This window comes from Mustelus asterias, chromosome 4, assembly GCF_964213995.1.
Source record: "Mustelus asterias chromosome 4, sMusAst1.hap1.1, whole genome shotgun sequence".
NCBI classification, from domain to species: Eukaryota; Metazoa; Chordata; class Chondrichthyes; order Carcharhiniformes; family Triakidae; genus Mustelus; species Mustelus asterias.
Window position 1 is genome coordinate 26,242,494 of NC_135804.1, and position 24,201 is coordinate 26,266,694.

At 42.2% G+C, this 24,201-nt stretch overlaps 1 protein-coding gene across 4 annotated transcripts in view; it reads left to right on the forward strand.

Annotated features, from left to right (window-relative positions):
* piezo1 (piezo type mechanosensitive ion channel component 1 (Er blood group)) overlaps window positions 1-24,201 on the forward strand; it is a 347,945-nt gene that overhangs the window by 262,453 nt on the left and 61,291 nt on the right. For 3 of the 4 annotated variants that reach the window (XM_078210703.1, XM_078210705.1, XM_078210704.1), the window contains 6 exons: window positions 3,904-4,060; window positions 5,011-5,254; window positions 7,600-7,696; window positions 9,439-9,604; window positions 17,743-17,832; window positions 18,415-18,500. In XM_078210703.1, coding sequence (XP_078066829.1) covers window positions 3,904-4,060; window positions 5,011-5,254; window positions 7,600-7,696; window positions 9,439-9,604; window positions 17,743-17,832; window positions 18,415-18,500 — 840 coding nt within the window. The remainder of the gene's footprint in view (window positions 1-3,903; window positions 4,061-5,010; window positions 5,255-7,599; window positions 7,697-9,438; window positions 9,605-17,742; window positions 17,833-18,414; window positions 18,501-24,201) is intronic. The other variant, XM_078210706.1, reaches the window with a different exon arrangement.

The following is a 24,201-nucleotide window of genomic DNA, read 5'->3' on the forward strand; positions in this document are numbered from 1 at the left end:
TCAATTTCTCCCAGCTAAAATATATTCCAGAGAGGAAGAAAGATTGTAAGAGGGGAAACAACATCCATGGCTAAGCAAGGAAGTTCAAGATAACATAAAGACCAAAACTAAGGCATATTATATTGCAAACGTCAGGGGCAGGCTGGAAGATTGGGAAACTTTTGAAGATCAACAAAGAGTTACGAAAAAAGTAATAAAAAGAGCAAAGGTCAATTATGAAAGGAAACTAGCACAAAATATTAAAAGAATAGCAAAACTTCTACAAGTATGTAAAAGGGAAGAAAGTAGTTAAAGTGACTGCTGGACCCTTGGAGAATAAGACTGGGGTATTAATAATGGAGAACGCAGAAATGGCAGAGACGCTAAATCAATAATTTGCCTCAGTTTTCACAGTGGAGGACACCAGTACCATCCCAATAGTGACAGGTAATGCACAGGAAATAGAAAGGGAGGAACTTAGAACAACCATCGTTAATAGGGAAATAGTACTCAACAAACTATTGGGATTGGAGGCAGAGAAGTCCCCAGGGACTGATGGCCTAAATCCTAGGATATCAAAGGAAGCGGCAGCAGAGGTAGTGGATCCACTGGTTATAATATTCCATAATTCCTGGATGTGGGAAAGGTTCCAGTGGATTGGAAAAATGCGAATGACATGCCTTATACAAAAAGGGAGGCAGAAAGTAGGAAACTGTAGGCCGGTTGGTTTAACATCTGTTTGTGGGAAATTGTTAGAATCCATTATTAAAGAAGTAATCCTCAATTAAACACCCAATTAATATACAATTAATATCTGTTACCTCACCAAGGAACTGAATCAGATTAGTCAAAGATGATTTGCCCTTCACTGCCATCTTTTCCTGCCTCCATTTTTATTTGAACAATAATGTAACATTTGCAATCCTCCAGTTGCATCGCTCCTGTATCTGAGGACGATTGTTAAGATGGTGACCAGCACCTCAGCGATTCCTATTTTTACTTCCTTCAGCAACCTAGGATGCACCTCACCCTTACCAGGTCACATCCACTGCCAGTCTTTCCAATACCTCCTCTTTCGATTGATAGTTCATCCTATATCCTGGCAGCAACCTCATTGTTTAGTATGAATGTTACTATAGAAGACCTATGGATTCCCTTTTATGCAATTTGGATGATATGCTCTTGTATAGTGGCAGGAATATTGTACTATGGATTATTTTGCAGCTGTGTGTAACTTCACCTGTATATCACCAAGCTCCAATAATAAACAGATACGTCCTCAGATCAGTTACAGTTTAGCCATTGGCGAGGGAAGTTTATAGATTGTCAAAGTGCCTCATGAATTGCTTTGAAGCACAGTCGCTCTTCATAGAATCATAGAAACTCTACAGTGCAGAAGGAGGCTATTCGGCCCACCGAGTCTGCACCGATAAGAATCCCCCCTAGGTCCTATCCCTGTCACTAATCTCACTAATCTCTCTAACCTACACATCCCAGGACACTAAGGGACAATTTAGCATGGCCAATGCACATAACCTGCACATCTTTGGACTGTGGGATGAAACCAGAGCATAGAACATAGAACATAGAACATTACAGCGCAGAACAGGCCCTTCGGCCCACGATGTTGCACCGACCAGTTAAAAAAAAAACTGTGACCCTCCAACCTAAACCAATTTCTTTTCGTCCATGAACCTATCTACGGATCTCTTAAACGCCCCCAAACTAGGCGCATTTACTACTGATGCTGGCAGGGCATTCCAATCCCTCACCACCCTCTGGGTAAAGAACCTACCCCTGACATCGGTTCTATAACTACCCCCCCTCAATTTAAAGCCATGCCCCCTCGTGCTGGATTTCTCCATCAGAGGAAAAAGGCTATCACTCTCCACCCTATCTAAACCTCTAATCATCTTATATGTTTCAATAAGATCCCCTCTTAGCCGCCGCCTTTCCAGCGAAAACAATCCCAAATCCCTCAGCCTCTCCTCATAGGATCTCCCCTCCATACCAGGCAACATCCTGGTAAACCTCCTCTGCACCCTCTCCAAAGCCTCCACATCCTTCCTGTAATGTGGGGACCAGAACTGCACACAGTACTCCAAGTGCGGCCGCACCAGAGTTGTGTACAGTTGCAACATAACGCTACGACTCCTAAATTCAATCCCCCTACCAATAAACGCCAAGACACCATATGCCTTCTTAACAACCTTATCTACTTGATTCCCAACTTTCAGGGATCTATGCACACATACACCTAGATCCCTCTGCTCCTCCACACTATTCAAAGTCCTCCCGTTAGCCCTATACTCAACACATCTGTTATTCCTACCAAAGTGAATTACCTCACACTTCTCCGCATTAAACTCCATCCGCCACCTCTCGGCCCAACTTTGCAACCTGTCTAAGTCTTCCTGCAAACTACAACACCCTTCCTCACTGTCTACCACACCACCGACTTTGGTGTCATCAGCAAATTTGCTAATCCACCCAACTATACCCTCATCCAGATCATTAATAAATATTACAAACAGCAGTGGCCCCAAAACAGATCCCTGAGGTACACCACTTGTAACCGCACTCCATGATGAATATTTACTATCAACCACCACCCTCTGTTTCCTATCCGCTAGCCAATTCCTGATCCAATTTCCTAGATCACCCCCAATCCCATACATCTGCATTTTCTGCAGAAGCCTACCATGGTGAACCTTATCAAACGCCTTACTAAAATCCATATATACCACGTCCACTGCCTTGCCCCCATCCACCTCCTTGGTCACTTTCTCAAAAAACTCAATAAGGTTAGTAAGGCACGACCTACCTGCCACAAAACCATGCTGACTATCACCTATCAATTCATTACTCTCCAAATAACTATAAATCCTATCCCTTATAATTTTTTCCAACATCTTGCCGACAACAGAAGTGAGACTCACCGGTCTATAATTCCCGGGGAAGTCTCTGTTCCCCTTCTTAAACAATGGGACAACATTCGCTAACCTCCAATCTTCTGGTACTATACCAGAGGCCAACGACGACCTGAAGATCAGAGCCAGAGGCTCTGCAATCACTTCTCTTGCCTCCCAGAGAATCTGGAGGAAACCCATGCAGACACGGGGAGAATGTGCAAACTCCACGCAGAGAGTGACCCAAGCCGGGAATCAAACCCAGGTCCACTGTGAGGCAGCAGTGCTAACCACTGTGCCACCGTGCCACCCACTTCTGTGACATCTTCAGGTGTTCCGAACAGAAGACCTTTCCTACCTTAGCCCTGCTGACATCACAGGACAGCCCTGTTCTGTACAAAACTCTGTTATTGTTCCATATAACATGTTGATTTGGTTGAAGAAGTCAACAGTATTAACGACAATACATTATTGTGGATGAAAACATAGTAGCCGTTTTGTGCATAGCAAGATTCCACAAACAGCAATGAAATGAACAAGCTGTTATTCTCACTTGATTCTGTTGGTTAAAGAAGGAATACTGGCTGGGACCCAGAAGGATTTCTGAAACTTTGAAATAGTGCTGAAGGATTTTTAATGAGGCATTGAGCTTAATGTTTAATTTAACCAACTGAACGTTCACTAGTGGAATATTACCTCGGCACTGTGACTTGTGCATCGGCCTAGATGTGTTCAAGTTCCAAAGTGGATCCTGAACCTGTAATCTCAGACTTGGGTGACGATGTTTGATTGGGAGGTGCCTAAAAATTTCTGTGGCAAGACAGAAGAAAACAGCACCAGGTGGTTGCCTATTTAAAGTAACTCGATGTGTGGCAGAATATGCTAAAAGCAAGGCTTTTGTATTGGCAACATCTTATCATCTGTTGTTTAAATGATGTACCTAGTAAAGAGTCATTGTTTCTTTCTGCCCGTTAGGCAAGATTGAGACTGTTCCAATGGTATTTTCTTATTACAGATGACTTCCTATTACTGATGTGTGTATCCCACCAGTGGCAGGTATTTACTGATGAGAAAAAGGAGGAGGTTAGTTCCAGAGGTGGAGCAAATACAGATGACCCTGATCCCATGGTTGGCAAGGACTTCAATCCTGTGCCAAACTATGTATACTGTAGGTAAGTCTGAAAGAGGTTGCTTGGCATTTGAAAGGGATGTCACGGTGTGATCACGGGTTTTATAGATATAAGAAATTGGTGCCGCCATTGAATTTTTTACAATGGTGAAATAATGCTGATGGAAACTTTCACACGGAGATATTTCCAATGTGTGTTTTATTTCTAGTAATTTACTCTGATTAGCACATAGGAAATAGCACATGGAAAAATGTTGACCTTTAAGAAGGAAGATATAAACTAAACACAGCACAACCCTTATGATTTTAGAAGAATTTTTGTTCTTTTGAGGGGCTACGGAATGTTATCATAGAATACATAGAATCCCGACAGTGCAGAAGGAGGCCATTCGGCCCAACGAGTCTGCACCGACCACAATCCCACCCAGGCATCACTCCCGTAACCCTCCATATTTACCCCACTAATCCCCTGACACGAGGGTCAAATTAGCATGGCCATTCAACCTAACCCGCACATCTTTGGACTGTGGGAGGAAACCAGAGCACCCGGAGGAAACAGAGACAGACATTAGGAGAACGTGCCAACTCTACACACAGTGACCCGAGGTCAGAATTGAACCCGGGTCCCTGGCACTGTGAGACAGCAGTGCTAACCACCGTGCTACCGTTATCAGGAATAGCCTTATAAAACAAAATGATCATTGCTGGCCAATTTGCAACAATACCTTTTTAAATCACAAATAGGCTTACATTAACACTGCAATGAAGTTACTGTGAAAATCCCCTAGTTGTCACACTCTGGCGCCTGTTTGGGTACACTGAGGGAGAATTTACTCTGGCCAATGCACCAATAATATCAAAATACTTCTCTACCAGATTGATTGGAAACAATATTAAAAATGTTATTAGTATTGTTAGTGCTGCAGGATAGTGTCATCAATAATTGTCTGACATGCGGAGACCAGCTAACATAGAATTCTTTCTGTTCTGCAGATGTTACCTGGACATGATAAAAGTCGCAGTCTTTCGGTACCTCTTCTGGCTGGTGGCGGCTGTTATTTTTGCCACCGGCTCCACTCGGATAAGTGTGTTTGGTCTTGGTTACCTGCTTGCCTCATTCTACTTACTCCTGTTTGGCAGAAGACTCTTACTGAAGCCTGCAACGAGTCGGCTGAACTTTTGGGATTGCCTAATTATGTACAATGTCACGGTCATTATTGCAAAGAATATGCTCTCAGTGAGTCTCTCCGGTATCACAACATTAAAAATATGTAGGGAGCAAAAGTTCCAGTAAATAAAGAGCAGTGTAGGATTAGCAGCTTTAAAAAATTTTATTAGTGAGTTTTTTGATTTAGATTGCTCGCTGCTGACACTTTTGTCCGGAAACCTAGATTTTAAAAAAAGATTTGGAACTGAATAGTGGTATTTAAAAATATTTCTTCCTCCAACCAACCCATCCAGTCTGCACTGACTCTCCGACAGAGCATCTTACCCAGGCCCACCACTTGTCCTATCCCCATAACCCTACGCATTTACTCTGCCAATTCCCCTAACCTACAGATCTCGGACACTAAGGGACAATTTAGCATGGCCAACCGCCTAACCTGCACATCTTTGGACTGTGGGAGGAAACCCTTGCAGACATGGGGAGAACGCGCAAACTCCATACAGTCACCCAAGGCCAGAATTGAAGCTGGGCACTCTGAGGCAGCAATGTTAACCACTGTGCCTGTGAGTAATTACCAGATCTCTCAACATGACTTACCTCAAGGTCAGCAGCCAGCCTTCTTAATTCACCACTGACCACAAACTCTAGGCCATTAACTTGCTGCCTGACACACTGTTTCCAGCTGATTATGTTTTACATTTTCAATAACAGCAGGCTTTTTTTTAAACGTCATTGGTTTAATTCTAAAAGAGGTGGCTGATCTGGTCTCTCAGATTGGGTGGTGAAGGTGAACATTTGCCCAAGATTGTCGTTACGAACAGAAGGAAATTGCTCAACTTTTAATCACTATTCAGCCATCCATTCCTATCAGATTGAGAGAGCCTCCTGCACGTCATGGATAATTTCCTTGCCAGATAAACTGGCAACCTTTTGAGCTCCATTTGTCCCAGTTTAAGCTGAAACCAGTGCTGTTTTAGTGCAACAATTTGACTTCATCTATCAAAAGATTCTTTAAAATTGAAAGGCTTAACATGTACATAACAAAGCAACATTTAAGAGGCATCCGGATGGGTACATGAATAGGGAGGGAATAGAGGGATATGGACAGAATAAGGGGAGAAGGTTTTTTTTGTAGTTTAGTTAGGGCATCATGATGAGCACGGGCTTGGAGGGCCGAAGGGCCTGTTCCTATGCTGTACTTTTCTTTGTTCTTTCTACTTCAGCATGGAATGGAGGACAGTTCAAATCAATTGAAAAACACAATCCTTTACCTCATCCTTCATTCTTTGCCCTTTCGTCAAAGCCCAAAAACAGACCCAGTACCTTCTGCAAGTTTTTACTTTTATGAATGATACTGCCACAATCTTTTTGCCAATGTATAGAAATGTGTGTTGAGCTAGATATTTTCACATGTTTTCTGGACAAGTATATCAATGTTTTGAAACCCGAAATGTAATTTGTTTACTCAGTTAACTTGCTCTATAAAGCATTTAGAGAGTTACATGGGTAAGATGGGTATAGAGGAATATGGGCCAAATGCAGGCAACTGGGACTAGCTTAGTGGTTAAAAACTGGGTGGCATGGACAAGTTGGGCCGAAAGGCCTGTTTCCACGCTGTAAATCTCTGACTCTTGTGACCGATTCTATTCGAATGTCCAATTCTATTAAAATGTCTTGGCTTTCTTACAAGTAAGGACCTATGGGTAGCTCTAAAATTGTAGTCTGGGTGTAGTTTTTTTGATGTAGAGATGCCGGCGTTGGACTGGGGTAAGCACAGTAAGAAGTCTCACAACACCAGGTTAAAGTCCAACAGGTTTATTTGGTAGCAAATACCATAAGCTTTCGGAGCGCTGCCCCTTCGTCAGATGGAGTGGATATCTGTTCTCCAACAGTGCACAGAGACACCGAAATCAAGTTACAGAATACTAGTTAGAATGCAAATCTCTACAGCCAGCCAGGTCTTAAAGGTACAGATAATGTGGGTGGAGGGAACATTAAACACAGGTTAAAGAGATGTGTATTGTCTCCAGACAGAACAGCTAGTAAGATTCTGCAAGATCAGGGGGAAAGCTGTGGGGGTGCACTGTTGGAGAACAGATATCCACTCCATCTGACGAAGGGGCAGCGCTCCGAAAGCTTATGGTATTTGCTACCAAATAAACCTGTTGGACTTTAACCTGGTGTTGTGAGACTTCTTACTGTAGTTTTTTTAACATGAGTAAGTAGATTATTTAACATGAGTAAGTGGATTCTTTTTGTAAATTATTACATTATAACCACATGTTATATATGGATTGTTATAATTATTATATGGGTTGCAATTCCTGAGGAAATTATAAATGCGGGTTCTACCAAAGAAGGTATTCTATATTGAGAAATGAATTTAACCATGCTTGCGTTGCTTTTCTCTCCAGCTCCTGGCTTGTGTTTTCTTGAAGCAACTCCAAAGTAATTTCTGCTGGATGATTCAACTATTCAGCTTGCACTGTACAATCAGAGGTTACTATGATGGTAAGAGCTTGTTTCTCTTGTACATTGTTGTCAATTTGTCTGTGGATTAAACAGTGGCAGTGGGATATAAATTTGCCTTAGTACAAAACTAGCGATTGACTGGACGTTTTGCACTTTGCTCGACTTTCTTCTCCAATCAGATGGGATGTATAACAAGATGCCGATTCGCCAGCGCTCATTTAGCTGACTTGGGAATATAATTGTATTTCTTTTGGATTTCACCAGGTACATGTAGTGAAAATAAATGTTAGATTGCACATTAATAAAAGCAAAATACTGTGGATGCTGGAAATCTGAAATATAAACAGAAAATGCTGGATAAACTCAGCAGGTCTGGCAGCATCTGTGGAGAGAGAGACAGAGTTAACGTTTTATGTCCATATGACTTCTTCAGAACTGAAGAAGGAAGAAAAGTAATAAGTTATATGGGTTGGAGAGGCGGATAGGTCAGAGCTGAGGAGAGACTGATATAGATGTCATGGGCTTCAGACAAAGGGAGTGTTAATGGTGGCAGTAAGGACTGGAGAAGTGTGAATAGTGGCATGAGGTAAGATATCAGAATGTGTTAAAGGGAGAACAAAGGTCAGTGCTCAGTGAAAGCACAACTGAAGAACAAGTGACAGATGGCCCTGTGGGGGAGGGGTGGGAGTGTATTGGGGCAAACCAAAGGGGCTGGAAAACAAACAGAGGGGGGTCAAGATGGAGGGCCTGCTGAGTATATGCAGCATTTTCTGTTTAAATAGGAACATAGGAATTAGGAGTGAGAGTAGGCAATTCAAACCTTTGAGCCCACTCCGCCATTCTATATGATCATGGCTGATCTCCATCTTATCCTAACTCCACTTCCCTGCCTTTTCCCCATAGCCCTTTATCCCACTTTTGATCAAATATTTATCTATCTCTTTCTTGAATCCATTGATTGATTCTACATCCACTGTACTCTGGGGCAGTGAGGTCCATAGATTCACAACCCTCTGTGAGAAGTAGCTTCTCCTTATCTCCGTCTTGAATATTTTAGATTGCACGCTGTTTGGGACCAGTTGTTGTCGGTAGGTGAGCTTTACTTGGCCTGAGCAAATCCAAAGGGGAAGTTGAAGCTAATAGCAACAGTCCGGTCAGGTGGTTGTAGGCCGGGAATGACTGCAGTTGGAGAATTTCATATTCCAGATTGTTGCCCTCCTTAAATAACAAGAAATATTGAGGCAGATGGGATGGGGAAATAAGATTAATAATCAAGCTAAGTAAGTTGTATCAGCTAGTTTGGGGGAGGCGATGGCCTAGTGATATTATCGCCAGACTATTAATCCAGAAACTCAGCTAATGTTCTGGGGATCTGGGTTTGAATCCCGTCTCAGCAAGTAGTGGAATTTGAATTCAATAAAAAAAATCTGGAATTAAGAATCTACTGATGACCATGAAACCATTGTTGATTGTCGGAAAAATCCTTCTGGTTCACTAATGTCCTTTAGGACAGGAAATCTGCTGCCCTTTACCTTGTCTGGCCTACACGTGACTCCAGAGCCACAGCAATGTGGTTGACTCTCAACTGCCCTCTAAGGGCATCTAGGGATGGGCAATAAATTCTGGCCAGCCAGCGATGCCCATGTCCCATAAATGAATAAAAAAAGTTAGTTGTGATATTGCATTGAAGATAATGTTCATATTTTCAGTGATATAGCAGATTCTTATTATTTCAGATAATTGTTGATAACTTTATTGTATCTTCACAAATTTTTTTCCAGAAAATGAGCTGAAGGATCCAGAATGTATTTTGCCGATTGGAGAAGCTGGCATAATCTGGGATAGCATTTGCTTCTTTTTCCTTTTGCTGCAGCGCAGAGTCTTCCTCAGTTATTATTTCATCCATATCACAGCTGATATGAGAGCCTCCAAACTGCAAGCTTCCAGGTATTGTAACATCACTTAGAGGGGGCTTCCTCAATCTGGTCTGAATGGTGACTAAAGATCCCTCTGTACTGTACTCACAAATCAAGTAATTTACAGAGTGAAGCATCTGTTAAAAGTTTTGACGTCATGGCCAGTTGCTGAATAAGAGCGAGTATTTCCTGGTCTGGTTCGTATTGTGAACTTTGATGAGGTTACAGGATCTGGGGAAGAAATTGCTTTCAGTGCTTCAGAGCCGGAGAGGAAAGAAATTTGGTCAGGCTTCCTAATCCTGCGGGAACGTGTGTGTAAACAATGGGGAAGAACAGAGGGAGGCCCAGATATAATCCACCCTCTTCCCCTGACACTGTGCTGGAATATCCTGATGGCAGAGCCAGATCTTTTCTTTGCAATCCCACCTTAAACCCGAGCTGCAGAATGATGGAAACAAGACCTACCGGAGTTTCACCACTCCAACCAGAATTTCCCTTTCTCTGTACCTACCACAACCCCTGCTTGGCTGTATGTTCTCCTTATGGAAAAGATAGTGGGCCTTATCTCCCTTCCGAACTTATTTCCCATCTCCCCTAACGACTGCTGCTTCCTTGGGCACATAGTGAGATAACTGGCACGGTGGTTAGCACTGCTGCATCACAGCGCCAGGGATCCGGGTACAATTCCGGCCTGAGGTGATTGTTTGTGTGGAGTTGCACGTGCTCTCCGTGTCTGCGTGGGTTTCCTCCGGGTGCTCCGGCTTCCTCTCGCACTCCAAAGATGTGCAGTCTGGGTGGATTAACCATGCTAAATGTGTTGGGTTACAGGGATGGGGCAAGGGCTAAGCCTGGATAAGATGCTCTTTCAGAGAGTTGGTGCAGATTCGATAGGCCAATCAGCCTCCTGCACAGCAAGGATTCTAGGAGTTCTCTTACCACCGCGAAGCAGTCGTAATGACGCTGGGTTCTGTAACGGAAAGAAGGCTGCTTTGTAACAACCTTTCCTCTCGGCCTTCTTTCTAGTTCCAATTTACAGCGTCTTCTTGAGAGACAGGTAGCAGTCTGAAACTGCCATAAAACTGCTGTAGTGGAATGATCCTGCCCTCATCCTCAAATATCATACATTAGAAAAACATATTTGAATAAGGTACTGGGGCCAAAGCTCATCAAGAGCCAGATCCACAGAGAGAAATTTAGGAGAGTAGATTGACAAATGTGCATTTTAATCCCTCAATTTAAGGCAGGAAATCAGATCCACTCAAAGAACACATTTGTAATCACAATTCAAATAGTCACAAACAATTTGAATCATAGACACATAGAAACTAGAAGCTGGAGTAGGCCATTCGGCCCTTTGAGCCTGCTGCACCATTCATTATGATCAAGGCTGATCGTCAAAATCAACATCCTGATCCCCATTCCCCCCCATATCCCTTGATCCCTTTAGCCCCAAGAGCTATATCTAATTTCATCTTGAAATCAGACAACATTTTGGCGTCAACTACTTTCTGTGGTAGTGAATTCCATGCATTCACCACCCTCTGGATGAAGAAATTTCTCCTCATCTCAGTTCTAAAAGGTTTACCCCTCATCCTCAAACTATGACCCCTACTCCTGGACTCCCCCACCATCAGGTACATTCTTTCTGAATCTACCCTGTCTAATCCCGTTAGAATTTTGTAAGTTTCTGTGAGATCCCCTCTCACTCTTCTAAACTCCAGTGAATATAATCCTTAGTCTTTCCTCATATGACAGACCTGCCATCCCAGGAATCAGCCTGGTAAAGCTTCCCTATACACCTTCTATAGCAAGGACATCCTTCCTTAGATAAGGACATGAAAACAGCACACAATACTCTGGGTGTGGCCTCACCAACGCCCTATACAATTGCAGTAAAACATCCCTATCCCTATACTCTAATCATACCAGAATACCTGTGGACCAAGTGACAACATCTTTCTTGTACGTAAGGGCAACAAATCCTGAACTTACCAGTGACACCCATGTCCTATGAATGAATATTTTTTTTAAAGAATCACCTAGACAGTTTAAGATTTAAAAGTGTTATTCTGCTATGTCATAGGCTGTTACCCTGTTGTTAAAAGCTGGAAGCATGGTCTGTTATTCCCAGTGTCGAAATCTCAACTTCCAAGTTTGACTTTAACACAAACACAAGATACTTAACCGACAGATTGTCTTTATTTTACTTGCTAGCAAGGGGGGGGGGGAGTCCCTTGACACAATGGATCAGAGATACCACTCCAACGGACAAAGAAAATCATCCTGGATTATATAATTCTGCAGCTCACAGTCAGTTGGACACAATCCAATCAAAAGTGTTACAAATGACATACTTTACGTATTGATCCAATACAAAAAATACTGAACCACCCTGATCTATGAGATCACGATACCTGGTGGGATACCCCAATATATCATCCCTAACCCTGTCCTCTAGTCTCTTCGACATCATGTCTCTATTTTTGATAGCAGCCTCACAAAGCACCTTCACTGAAACAGTCTCACATGGGCATCCTTTAATTGATAAAGGGGGCCTACAAAAGCAATGAGTATTTTATGACCTTGTTAGTGAAGTTAACTGAATCTCTAAGGGATGTGGTTAACTCATCTTGCCTTCAGGATATTTCCCAATTATAGCCCTGATAAGTTTTGTTTATTGCCACATAATGAAACACATGTATACATTGCTTATCAATTCAATGGTTGAGCTTTTTATCACTACCTACAAATTCAAGGGGTATTATTATGTTACCATTAATCCTTGTCAGTTCCCACTAAGTCCCCTACCATAACTCTTTCGTTAGCTAAGACATTAATATCTTTCTGACTCTGTTTTGATTAGAAACTGTGAAGGCAGCGTCATTAAAACTCACTCTTGTATCAGTTGTTTCTGATAAGGTGTCTGGTGAGGCAATGAAGCCTCCTTTATGGCCTTGTGATTCCAACAGTTGGGTGCTTTAAAGGAATGTATCTAACATATGTTTGGTATCAAAGGGGCACTCTGTAACTGTGCATCAAAGTTTCTTTGTTTAATTTCTAAAATGCATAGAAGATATATTTATATGTATGAACTAATTAAAGGTATTACATGTACTTTTAAAACTGCAAAGTATTTAAAACACCTCATTACAATTACTAGCAAACTTGCTGCCCATTGGTAAAGTGAATTCTGCATCTCAGTTGATTAAACAAAAACCTTAGCAGAGTCTGCCAATCTTATAGCAGCCTTTTTCTTTTCTATCTTTCTACACCAGTGACCTACCTTAAATTCGAATGCAAGTAACCACACAGCTGTGATTGCAGAGTTAATGCATTCTTAATTTTTCAGCATGAAAAGCTTTTGCTTCATTGAATGTTTGCAAAGAGAATGAATATGCCACCCTGTCAGTAACATGATCACTTCCTTATATGGGGTGCACGGTGATACAGTGGTTAGCACTGCTGCCTCACAGCGCCAGGGACCCAGGTTCGATTCCCGCCTTGGGTCACTGTGCAGTGTCTGCACATTCTCCCCGTGTCTGCGTGGGTTTCCTCCGGGTGCTCCGGTTTCCTCCCACATTCTGAAAGACAAGCTGGTTAGGTGCATTGGCCCGAACAGGAGTGTGGCAAACTCGGGGAATTTCATAGTAACTTCATTGCAGTAATGTAAGCCTAATGTGACTAACAAATAAACTTTACTTTTATAATTTCAAAGATCATAGAATCAGTATTGTTCAGTTGGGGATATGTCTAGCACTCCTCATTGACATATTATAGCAATATCAACATTAATTTTAACAGGATTTCTAGCACAGCTAATGGCATTACTGAGCAGCAGGGGGATGTTGCTCTTTTCAGGAACCCTGCAGTAAAATTTTCCAGACATTAGGCCAAAATGTGTGCATGTCAGCTGTGGAGTTTAGTAATGCCCCATGTAAGATTTAGGTCCTATCTGAACTTAAATTCCTATATCTATTTGTCCATTTGAGATTTTGGCCGGAATTTTCCCATCTCGCTTGCAACTGGGATTCTCCGGTACCGCTGCAGTGAATGGAGATTTGGCTGAGTGCCAAATTCTCCGGTCCCGCTGCAGTGAATGGCGATTTGGCTGAGTGCCAAATTCTCCAGTCCCGCTGCAGTGAATGGAGATTTGGCTGAGCAGCAAATTCTCCAGTCCCGCTGCAGTGAATGGAGATTTGGCTGAGCAGCAAATTCTCCAGTACCGCTGCAGTGAATGGAGATTTGGCTGAATGCCAAATTCTCCGTTCTCGCTGGCAGTGGCGGCAGGGAGAACAAGATCAGAGAATCCCGGTCTTTAACCGTACAGGCAACAGGAAGTAACTCAGGAAACTTAAGTTATAAAGTAATACTTAACAAAGCAGGGCGGCGATTTCTCTGGCATACTATAGTTCCTGGTTCAGCTCAGGGTGCGAGGCAACATTCAGTCTGTGTTATGTCCCCATCACACCGGCGAGGCCAAGGCGACTGCTCCCCGTTCATGGAGAGTATGTCTATTCCTCACCGGCGAGAACCTTTCCCGGCGAGGTCATAAAGGGGGGGCGGGCCCGGACGATTGAGCGCTTGGCTCGCTAAGCAGATGTAAACCAGCATTATAATAAATTTACATACATTATCCTGCGTCCCGCCCATTTCCAGCAAGAGGCTGACCACGCTGGAAATCCGGTGCTCGTAAACTGGCGCCAGTCGCGCTAAGTGTTTTACGCCCAACTTTACCACTGCAACATGATGGTAAAATCACTCCCATAGTCTTGAGTGAGAAAAGCTTGAAAGAATTATATGGTACAAAACTAATCACGCACTGTTACAAAGTTAACTAATACAAATAATGCATTAAGCCAAATGTGATTGCTTTTCTTCTGAAACACTAAAATTAAAATGAACTTAATATTGAACACAGCTGTTATCCTTTCCTCCTTCCCACACAATACATTCTTTCTAACTTTCCTTTGCTGATAGCACCAGGCTTTAATAAGGATTTAACGATGTGACAGGATGTAAGCTTACCCGATCAACCTTGAAGGCTGCTTGTAATGTGGCTCCGCGGAATAGAAATAAATACAACAGGGGCCTCTTCTTTAGTTGTTGTCTGACTAACTCATTAATGTGTCACCGTTATTCTGTCCAAAATCCCATGGTGCACTTTGCTGTCAAGTGAAGCAAAGTAGAGTCACATGATACTAAAATACCAAAGTCCACCAATGGTTACAGTTTAAACAGAACAATATTCTATTAGGTTAACCAATTAATATACTTTGATTGTGTGTAATCTAAAGCAACACTAATCATTAAACATCAATTTCCCCACACCTAGACCACCAGGCAGCACGGTGGCACAGTGGTTAGCACTGCTGCCTCACAGCGCCAGGGACTCGGGTTCGATTCCAGGCTTGGGTCTCTGTCTATGTGGAGTTTGCACGTTCTCCCAGTGTCTGTGTGGGTTTCCTCCGGGTGCTCCGGTTTCCCCCTACACTCTGAAAGACAAGCTGGTTAGGTGCATTGACCTGAACAGGTGCCGGAATGTGGCGACTAGAGGATTTTCACAGTAACTTCATTGCAGTGTTAATGTAAGCCATAGAGGTTTACACCATGGAAACAGACCCTTCGGCCCAACTTGTCCACGCCGCCCTTTTTTTTAAAAACCCCAAAACTAATCTCAATTGCCCGCATTTGGCCCATATCCCTCTATACCCATCGTACCCATGTAACTATCTAAATGCTTTTTAAAAGATAAAGTTGTACCCGCCTCTACTACTACCTCTGGCAGCTTGTTCCAGACACTCACCACCCTCTGTGTGAAAAAATTGCTCCTCTGGACACTTTTGTATCTCTCCCCTCTCATCTTAAACCTATGCCCTCTAGTTTTAGACTCCCCTACCTTTGGGAAAAGATATTGACTATCTACCTTGTCTATGCCCCTCATTATTTTATCGACCTCTATAAGGTCACCCCTCAGCCTCCTACGCTCCAGACAAAAAAGTCCCAGTCTATTCAGCCTCTCCTTATAACTCAATCCATCAAGTCCTGGTAGCATCCTAGTAAATCTTTTCTGCTCTCTTTCTAGTTTAATAATATCCTTTCTACAATAGGGTGACCAGAATTGCACACAGTATTCCAAGTGTGGCCTTACCAATGTCTTGTACAACTTCAACAAAACGTCCCAACTCCTGTATTCAATGTTCTGACCAATGAAACCAAGCATGCCGAATGCCTTCTTCACCACTCTGTCCACGTGTGGCTCCACTTTCAAGGAGCTATGAACATGCACCCCTAGATCTCTTTGTTCTGTAACTCTCCCCAACGCCCTACCATTAACTGAGTAAGTCCTGCCCTGGTTCACCTCGCATTTGTCTAAATTAAACTCCATCTGCCATTCGTCAGCCCACTGGCCTAATCGATCAAGATCCCGCTGCAATTGGAGATAACCTTCCTCACTGTCCACCATGCCACCAGTCTTGGTGTCATCTGCAAACTTACTAACCATGCCCCTATATTCTCATCCAAATCATTAATATAAATGACAAATAACAGTGGGCCCAGCACTGATCCCTGAGGCACACCGCTGGTCACAGGCCTCCAGTTTGAAAAACAACTCTCTACAACCACCCTCTGGCTTCTGTCAAGAAGCCAATTTTGTATCCATTTAGATACCTCGCCCTGGATCCCGTGAGATTTAACTTTATGCAACAACCTACCATGTGGTCCCTTGTCAAAGGCCTTGCTAAAGTCCGTGTAGACAACGTCAACTGCACTGCCCTCATCTACCTTCTTGGTTACCCCTTCAAAAAACTCAATTAAATTTGTGAGACATGATTTTCCACTCACAAAGCCATGCTGACTGTCCCTAATCAGTCTTTGCATCTCTAAATGCCTGTAGATCCTGTCTCTCAAAATACCTTCCAACAATTTACCCACCACAGATGTGAGGCTCACTGGCCTGTAGTTCCCAAGCTTTTCCCTGCAGCCCTTTTTAAACAAAGGCACAACATTTGCCACTCTCCAATCTTCAGGCACCTCACCCGTGACTATCGATGATTCAAATATCTCGGCTAGGGGACCCACAATTTCCTCCCTAGCCTCCCACAACGTCCTGGGATATACCTCATCAGGTCCCGCTTTAAGACTTCCAGCACCTCCTTCTCTGTAATATGTACACTCCTCAGGACATCAAGCCTTACTTGTGACTAATAAATAAACTTTAATTTTAGACAACATTCGCTGTACAATAAATCCAGACAATCCTGTACTTGCATGTTCAACCAATTACTAGGTATAATTAGTAAAAATGTGACTCTTGGACAGCTGATGGTGAGATGGGTATTAATTAGCAGTCAAGCTTAAGGACATTCTGGCTGGAATTTTCTGGCCGTTCTCGCATGTGGGATCTTATAGTCCCGTCGAAGACGAACCCCCGCCACGGATTTCCCAGTGTCAGGATTTGCATTGAACAGGAAACCCCATTGCCAGTGGCGGGGTCAGAAGATCCCACTGCCAGCCAATGGCAGGCCATCTCAGCCACCACAAAACATGCCATGGAGTGGATAATCCCGCCCATTAACTTAATTTAAGATGTGTTCCTTTCTGCTTTGATTGAAATATTGTCCCGCTTCAGAACTTGAGCACAAAGTCTAGACTGACACACCAATGCTGTCCTGAGAGAGTGCTGCGTTGTTGGAGATGCCATATTGTGGATAAGGTGATAAACCAAGGCTCGGTCTGCTTTCTAAGGTGGATGCAAAAAAAAATCCCTTAGCGCTATTTTGTCGAAGAGCAAGAGAATTATCTCAGGAGTCCTGACCAATACCTCGCCCTCAATCAACATCGTAAAAAAAACAGACTATCTGGTGGTTATAACATGCAGTTTTTGGCTACTTCCTGTGTGCAAATTGGCTACTGCAATTCCCAAAGTGACTATGAGTTGGATGTAAAACACTTTACGATCATGAAAGATGCTATATAAATGCAAGTCTTTTATCTTTAAGCTGTGTGTGTGATGAAATGTTGTTATTTAGGGGATGATTGCAATGTTGAGAACATTTTCTACAGACCTTGGCTCTACCTTCCACTGCATTACTGTCAGAGTTTCCTTTGCCTAACAAGAATATTAAAATGCTAAGAATCTTTAGGATGAATGGTTTTGTTTACTCACAGAGGCTTCCAGCTGTTCAACGCGAGCATCATCAAGAACATGAATTTCCACCGTGAGGCTGAAAAGAAGTCGATAGCACAGTTAAAAAGACAGTAAGTTAGTTTAATGAATGAAGGTATTTCATCGATTGTATACGGTAGCACAGTGGTTAGCGCTGCTGCCTCACAGCTCCAGGGACCCGGGTTCGATTCCCGGCTTGGGTCACTGCCTGTGTGGAGTTTGCATGTTCTCTCCACGTCTGCGTGGGTTTCCTCCGGGTGCTCCGGTTTCCTCCCACAGTCTGAAAGATGTGCTGGTTAGGGTGCATTGGCCATGCTAAATTCTCCCTCAGTGTACCCGAACAGGCGCCGGAGTGTGGTGACTAGGGGGATTTTCACAGTAACTTAATTGCAGTGTTAATGTAACCCTACTTGTGACACTAATAAATAAACTTAAAAACTGAGCTGTTAAAAGCACAAGCATTTTTTGTCCAGCACAAAGTCTTTGAGACCAACACTTGCAGTGTGGGCACCGGCTTAAGCAGAATGGAAATCTCCACATCTTCATATTCACATACAATAGATTTTGGACAATTCATGTGTTCTGAAGTCTCTTGTGATTTTGCACATTTTAACAAGGGACTTTACATTTCTTCTGACTGTTTCAAAGTTGCTGCAAACATTTCTGTCTGGCAGGATGGAGAGAATTCGGGCAAAACAGGAGAAGCATAGGGGTGGAAGGAATCCCAAAGACCCCAGTGAAAAGGAGGCAGAAGACACAGGTATGATATAAGATGTAGAATGCTGAACCAAATAAATGTGCACAAAAAGGTTAAATAAATGATGAGAGGCCTGGATGCAGTAGATCGGGAGAAACTGTTCCCATTAGTGGGAGGATCGTAAACCAATTTAATGAGAATGGCTAAAGAACCAAGAACCAAAGAACCATGAGGAAAAGCGTCATCACTCATTTTGTTGTTAGGATCTGGAATGTACCGCCTAAGAGCGCAGTGGAGGCAGATTCAATTGTGGTTTTGAAAAGGGAATTGGATAATTATCTGAAGAGAAAACATTTGCAGGGCTAAGGGGATAGGGAGGGGATAGGGATATAGAGAGCCGGCGCAGACATGATGGGCCGAATGGCAACCTCCTATCCTGTAACCATTCAATGAAAGTTTACTCATTAAAATAAGGCAAGGGGAAATTTCCTGTATCAGCAATATCTATAGATATAGGTCCAACTATCTTTTATGCTATTCTGACATAACTGGATGGTGGGTATAATTGTGCTCCATGTTGCATAATCCACTACTTGTATCTGTCCTTGCATTGTACTTTGAGTGCATTGAAGACTTCTCAGTACATTTATTCAGTGGTGAGGGTGAAGGTTCTCTTCGCTAAATATGGTGATTGTGGTAAAAGGGTTGCAGTTTGTGCTTGAAGACTTGGAGTGCAAACTGAGAGAAGTTTGTAAAATGGTGTGATGACAAGTCTCTTAAACCGAATGAAACAAGACAAAATAGCGAGTTATGTTGATTTTAGGGAAAAATGATAATGTTGTTACTATGGAGATTCATGATGTGGATGTTGAAATAGTTCCTAACTACAAATATCTGGGTGTCAAAGAAGAGAAGTTGAATTGGAGGGAGCAGTGCGTAGATGTGGTAGTCAGGGGACATAGATAATTATAAGATACTGCAATCATGAAACTCCTGTAATGTGACTGAAGTTGAGAATATTATCTTTTTTTCAACATCCCGCATAGTATTGTTGTCTCAGGAAAGCAGACTCTTTAAGGGTACAGAGATCATTGAAAAAAAGCAGGAAGGATGAGCAGATTTTTCTAGATGAAATGTGTGCTCGAAGAATCTTGATGAAAGTACAGCATCATGAACAATCGCCCCTTCTTTCAGAATTATGGTCAGATACGTTCAGGTAAAAGTCTGCAATCTCTCAGATGCAGGGCAAATATGTTACTGAACTCATTCGTGCTCCTCTTTAATAAGAACCTTGTAACAGGAGTTTGATAAATGGATGGGGCTATGCACTTAGGACTGAGTGACTACTTTAATGTATTGGAATAGTTATTAGAACATAATTAAAATGAGATCTCTGTGATGGGTAGTTATCTTTCGTTTATCGTTATCATTCAGTTATAGGTACGTTTTTAATGAACGAACAATAAACTCAATGCATTGTTGTATGGGCAATAAAGTGCAATTGAATTGAATTAAATTTACTAATCAGGATCACCTCATGTCTGTAATGTAATATTGAAGCAAGAAACCCCAGGGAATGTGCCCATGTTTGTTGAATATTTGCATCATGCTGAATGAAAAAATACCTTTCTAACTGAACGTGTCTGTGGTGAGATCAGTTGTTAACCTCTTGTGCTTTACCCATGCTATTGACATGCACAGATATTGTTCAACTTTGATGAATATTAGCAGATAATCGATTTACTCATGTTGTGCTTGATATTGTAAAGAATTTTTTTTTTGCTTCCATAGTCATTCCAAAGTCTCCTAAATTGACCAAGACAATTAAGAGACACTTCTCAGTAGTAATTTGTGATAAGACAATGTTGTCCATGTGCTGTATGTAGGTCCCAATCTAAATGTTGGTATTAATATCCTCCTCTGCATAAAAATGTGTCACCTGATACTGAATAGTGCAGAAACTATATAAATCGCACATCACCCTGACTTGGAATTATATCACCATTCCTTCATTATTGCTGCATCAAAATCCTGGAAAGTCCCTACCCAATAATATTCTGGAAACTATATCACCACAAGACCTGCAGTGATTCAAATAGAAGCCCCCCACCCACCACCACCCATCCCCACAGCCTTCTCAAGACTTGCAATGAAAATATGGCTATGCCAATATTGCCCACACCCACGAACAAATTTTTTTAAAAACGAATTAAGACTTATTGTATTCTTATGCAGATACTGACCCGGTCAGTAATAGAAGTTCCACTGCAGCATTGACATTCCTATCATTTTGCAAATTTTACCCTAGTTGTTGCTGACAGCAATCTCCATCGTCATACTTTACACAATTGCTTTATGCGTAATTGAGATGCGAGACAGTGGAAGAATGACTTGCCAAATTTCCAGGCTATGATTTGGATATTTGTCACATTGTGAAGCTGATGCCTGCTTAATCTGTCAGGCCAAAAGCCTGTTTTTGTCCTCTCCAAAATTCAACCCACGGCAGTCTAATTGGACACCGCCTGACTGTGTGAGCTACAATAGGAACTTTGTGGACTCTTGTTTTTTAAAGTAGAAATGGAGGCGTGTCAAGAACCTTAAAATGATTGGGCAACAGAAACATTTTGAACCAACTGCCAATTTAATGGATGTCTTGTAATTATGAAGAGAGTATTTAGATTAAAATAAAAATGATTCAGATTTAGCTGCTTTTTTTTAACTTATAACTTCGGTTTTTAACATCAGGGCCATTTAAAATATTTTAAATTCTATTTCCATCAGTTTTAATTAAATAGGAGAAATACTTGTTCTATTCTCAAACTGCACAATGGCATGAACTACCTGAGGTGTAGGGGACTAGGTGAGTGCCCTTTTGCCCGTACTGCTGTACCCATCTGAATCTGCTGATAAAAGGTGCATAAAAGACACTTGGACATGTTCGGAACTTGGAATGTGAAGGATCACCGATACATGGCCCAGTAGAATGGTGCCCCTAACTGTTGAGGCATCTGGTGCCTAGTCTCATCAACCTCTTTATATAAAAACAGAGCAATGATGTTACTGATTTAGATTTACATGATTGCGAGCAGCCTTCCCAGCGAGAGGATTTGAGTATAGGAGCAGGGGTGTCTTGCTGCAATTATACAGGGCTTTGGTGAGGCCACACTGGAATATTGTGCGCAGTTTTGGTCTCCTTATCTGAGGAAGGATGTTCTTTCTCTGGAAGGAGTGCAGAGAAGGTTTACCATTCTGATTTATGGAATGGCAGGATTGCTATATAAAGAGAGATTGAGTCGGTTAGGATTGTACTCGCTGGAGTTCAGAAGATTGAGGGAGATCTGATAGAAACATATAAAATTCTAACAGGATTAAACAGGATAAATGCCAGAAGGATGTTCCCAATGGTGGGGGTGTTCAGAACCAGGGGTCAGAGTCTGAGGATACAGGGTAGACCGTTTAGGACAGAGATGAGGAGAAATTTCTTTACCCAGAGAGTGGTCCGCCTATGGAATTCACTACCACAGAAAGTAGTTGAGATCAAAACATTATTTCAAGAAGCAGTTAGATAGAGCATTGGAGATGAAAGGGATCAAAGGATATTGGGGGAAAGCAGAATCAGAAAATTGAGTTGTATGATCAACCATGATTATAATGAATGGCCATGTAGACTCAAAGGGCCAAATGGCCACCTCCTGCTCCTATTTCCTATGTTTCTATGCATCTTTAACAGTACCCTTCCAGCTAAGTGGCAAAGAAGGAGTTAGGAGGTAACTACTCAGGACAGGAAGGTAATCTAGCAGTTCAACTTGCCCCCATGGCCATATCTTTCTAACAATTATCTAAGAATGGTTTCAAAATTAACATTCAATGTTTTTTCACATGCAAGGTGGAGGATTTGTATACTGTACTTTGAACTGTATTGTAAATTTACACTGTCAGATGATTTAATCTTTCTCAATGTTTTTAGTTGATATTGGCTGTCTGTAACATTGAGTAAAGAGTAATAAATTATTTCAAGGTTGAGACAAAGTAGCTGATTCGAGCAAGATGTTATCTGAACGATCTATGAAAGATGGTTTTTGTATTGTCTCTTTCTATCTCTCCATTTCTGGTTTGGCACCATCTTCTATTTGTCCACTTATAAAGCACTCTGTTTTAAAATTAAAATACTGTGTAAATACCGGTTGGTATTGAGTGTGGTTCCTAAGCAAACCAATAATCAGGTCATGGGTAGCAAAACAAGAACAGCCCCTGAAGTCACAGTTTACCAAAGGGCTGTGAATGCATTTTGGATCTAAATAAGCTATTTTGTCAGGTTATTCTGCAGTTTAATTGTCTAAATTATTCTCCTTGCAAAATAATCTAAAAAACATACCATTGCTTTGGTGTTTCATTATTTTCTGGACATGTTAACAGGTAAAAATCGGCTGTTAGTTTGTTGAACTTGATTTGTTCACCTATTCATTTCTCTTTTTTTTACAGTGGTGTTACTGTATTATAGTTTCCGTAATCCCAATATTTTTACATGTTTCCAGTCAAATCTATTGGCTTTTGTGCTGCTTGTTTGTACCTTTGTGTGACCTGATAATGCTTGAACTGTGCCTTTTAATTTGAGCTAACACGATGATGACATTAATATTTATTAATATAGTTATTAATGCAGGTGGTACAGGGGGTCTTTAACTCATGGTGACCATTGGAAAGATGAAGGGGGAGGTTATTAGAACACAGAATGTTTTACAAGGGCCATCCATGCAGAGACAGCTACATTATTTCATCGCATTTTGAATAAGTACAGTACCTGATGCACTTTTCACCTGAATTCTGTATTCTTTATTATGAGCATGGATAAACAAAACCTTTTTTCCTGAGTGTGACCCATTTTAATTTTAGGTTTCTCATTGTTTGTGATCTCAGGCCTTCTGTTAGTAACTTGCTAAACTACAGGAAACGTAGATTGTATATTCTTTCCTATTAATACTTGAATTCTTTAGCTGTGGCAGAGAGGGTGGGTAACATGTTCCCAGTCCTTTGAACAAAGAACAAAGAACAGTACAGCACAGGAAACAGGCCCTTCCGCCCTCCAAGCCTGTGCCGCTCCTTGGTCCAACTAGACCAATCGTTTGTATCCCTCCATTCCCAGGCTGCTCATGTGACTATCCAGGTAAGTCTTAAACGATGTCAGCGTGCCTGCCTCCACCACCCTACTTGGCAGCGCATTCCAGGCCCCCACCACCCTCTGTGTAAAAAACGTCCCTCTGATATCTGAGTTATACTTCGCCCCTCTCACCTTGAGCCCGTGACCCCTCGTGATCGTCACCTCCGACCTGGGAAAAAGCTTCCCACTGTTCACCCTATCTATACCCTTCATAATCTTGTACACCTCTATTAGATCTCCCCTCATTCTCCGTCTTTCCAAGGAGAACAACCCCAGTCTACCCAATCTCTCCTCATTGCTAAGACCCTCCATACCAGGCAACATCCTGGTAAACCTTCTCTGCACTCTCTCTAACGCCTCCACGTCCTTCTGGTAGTGCGGCGACCAGAACTGGATGCAGTACTCCAAATGTGGCCTAACCAGCGTTCTATACAGCTGCATCATCAGACTCCAGCTTTTATACTCTATACCCCGTCCTATAAAGGCAAGCATACCATATGCCTTCTTCACCACCTTCTCCACCTGTGTTGCCACCTTCAAGGATTTGTGGACTTGCACACCTAGGTCCCTCTGTGTTTCTATACTCCTGATGACTCTGCCATTTAT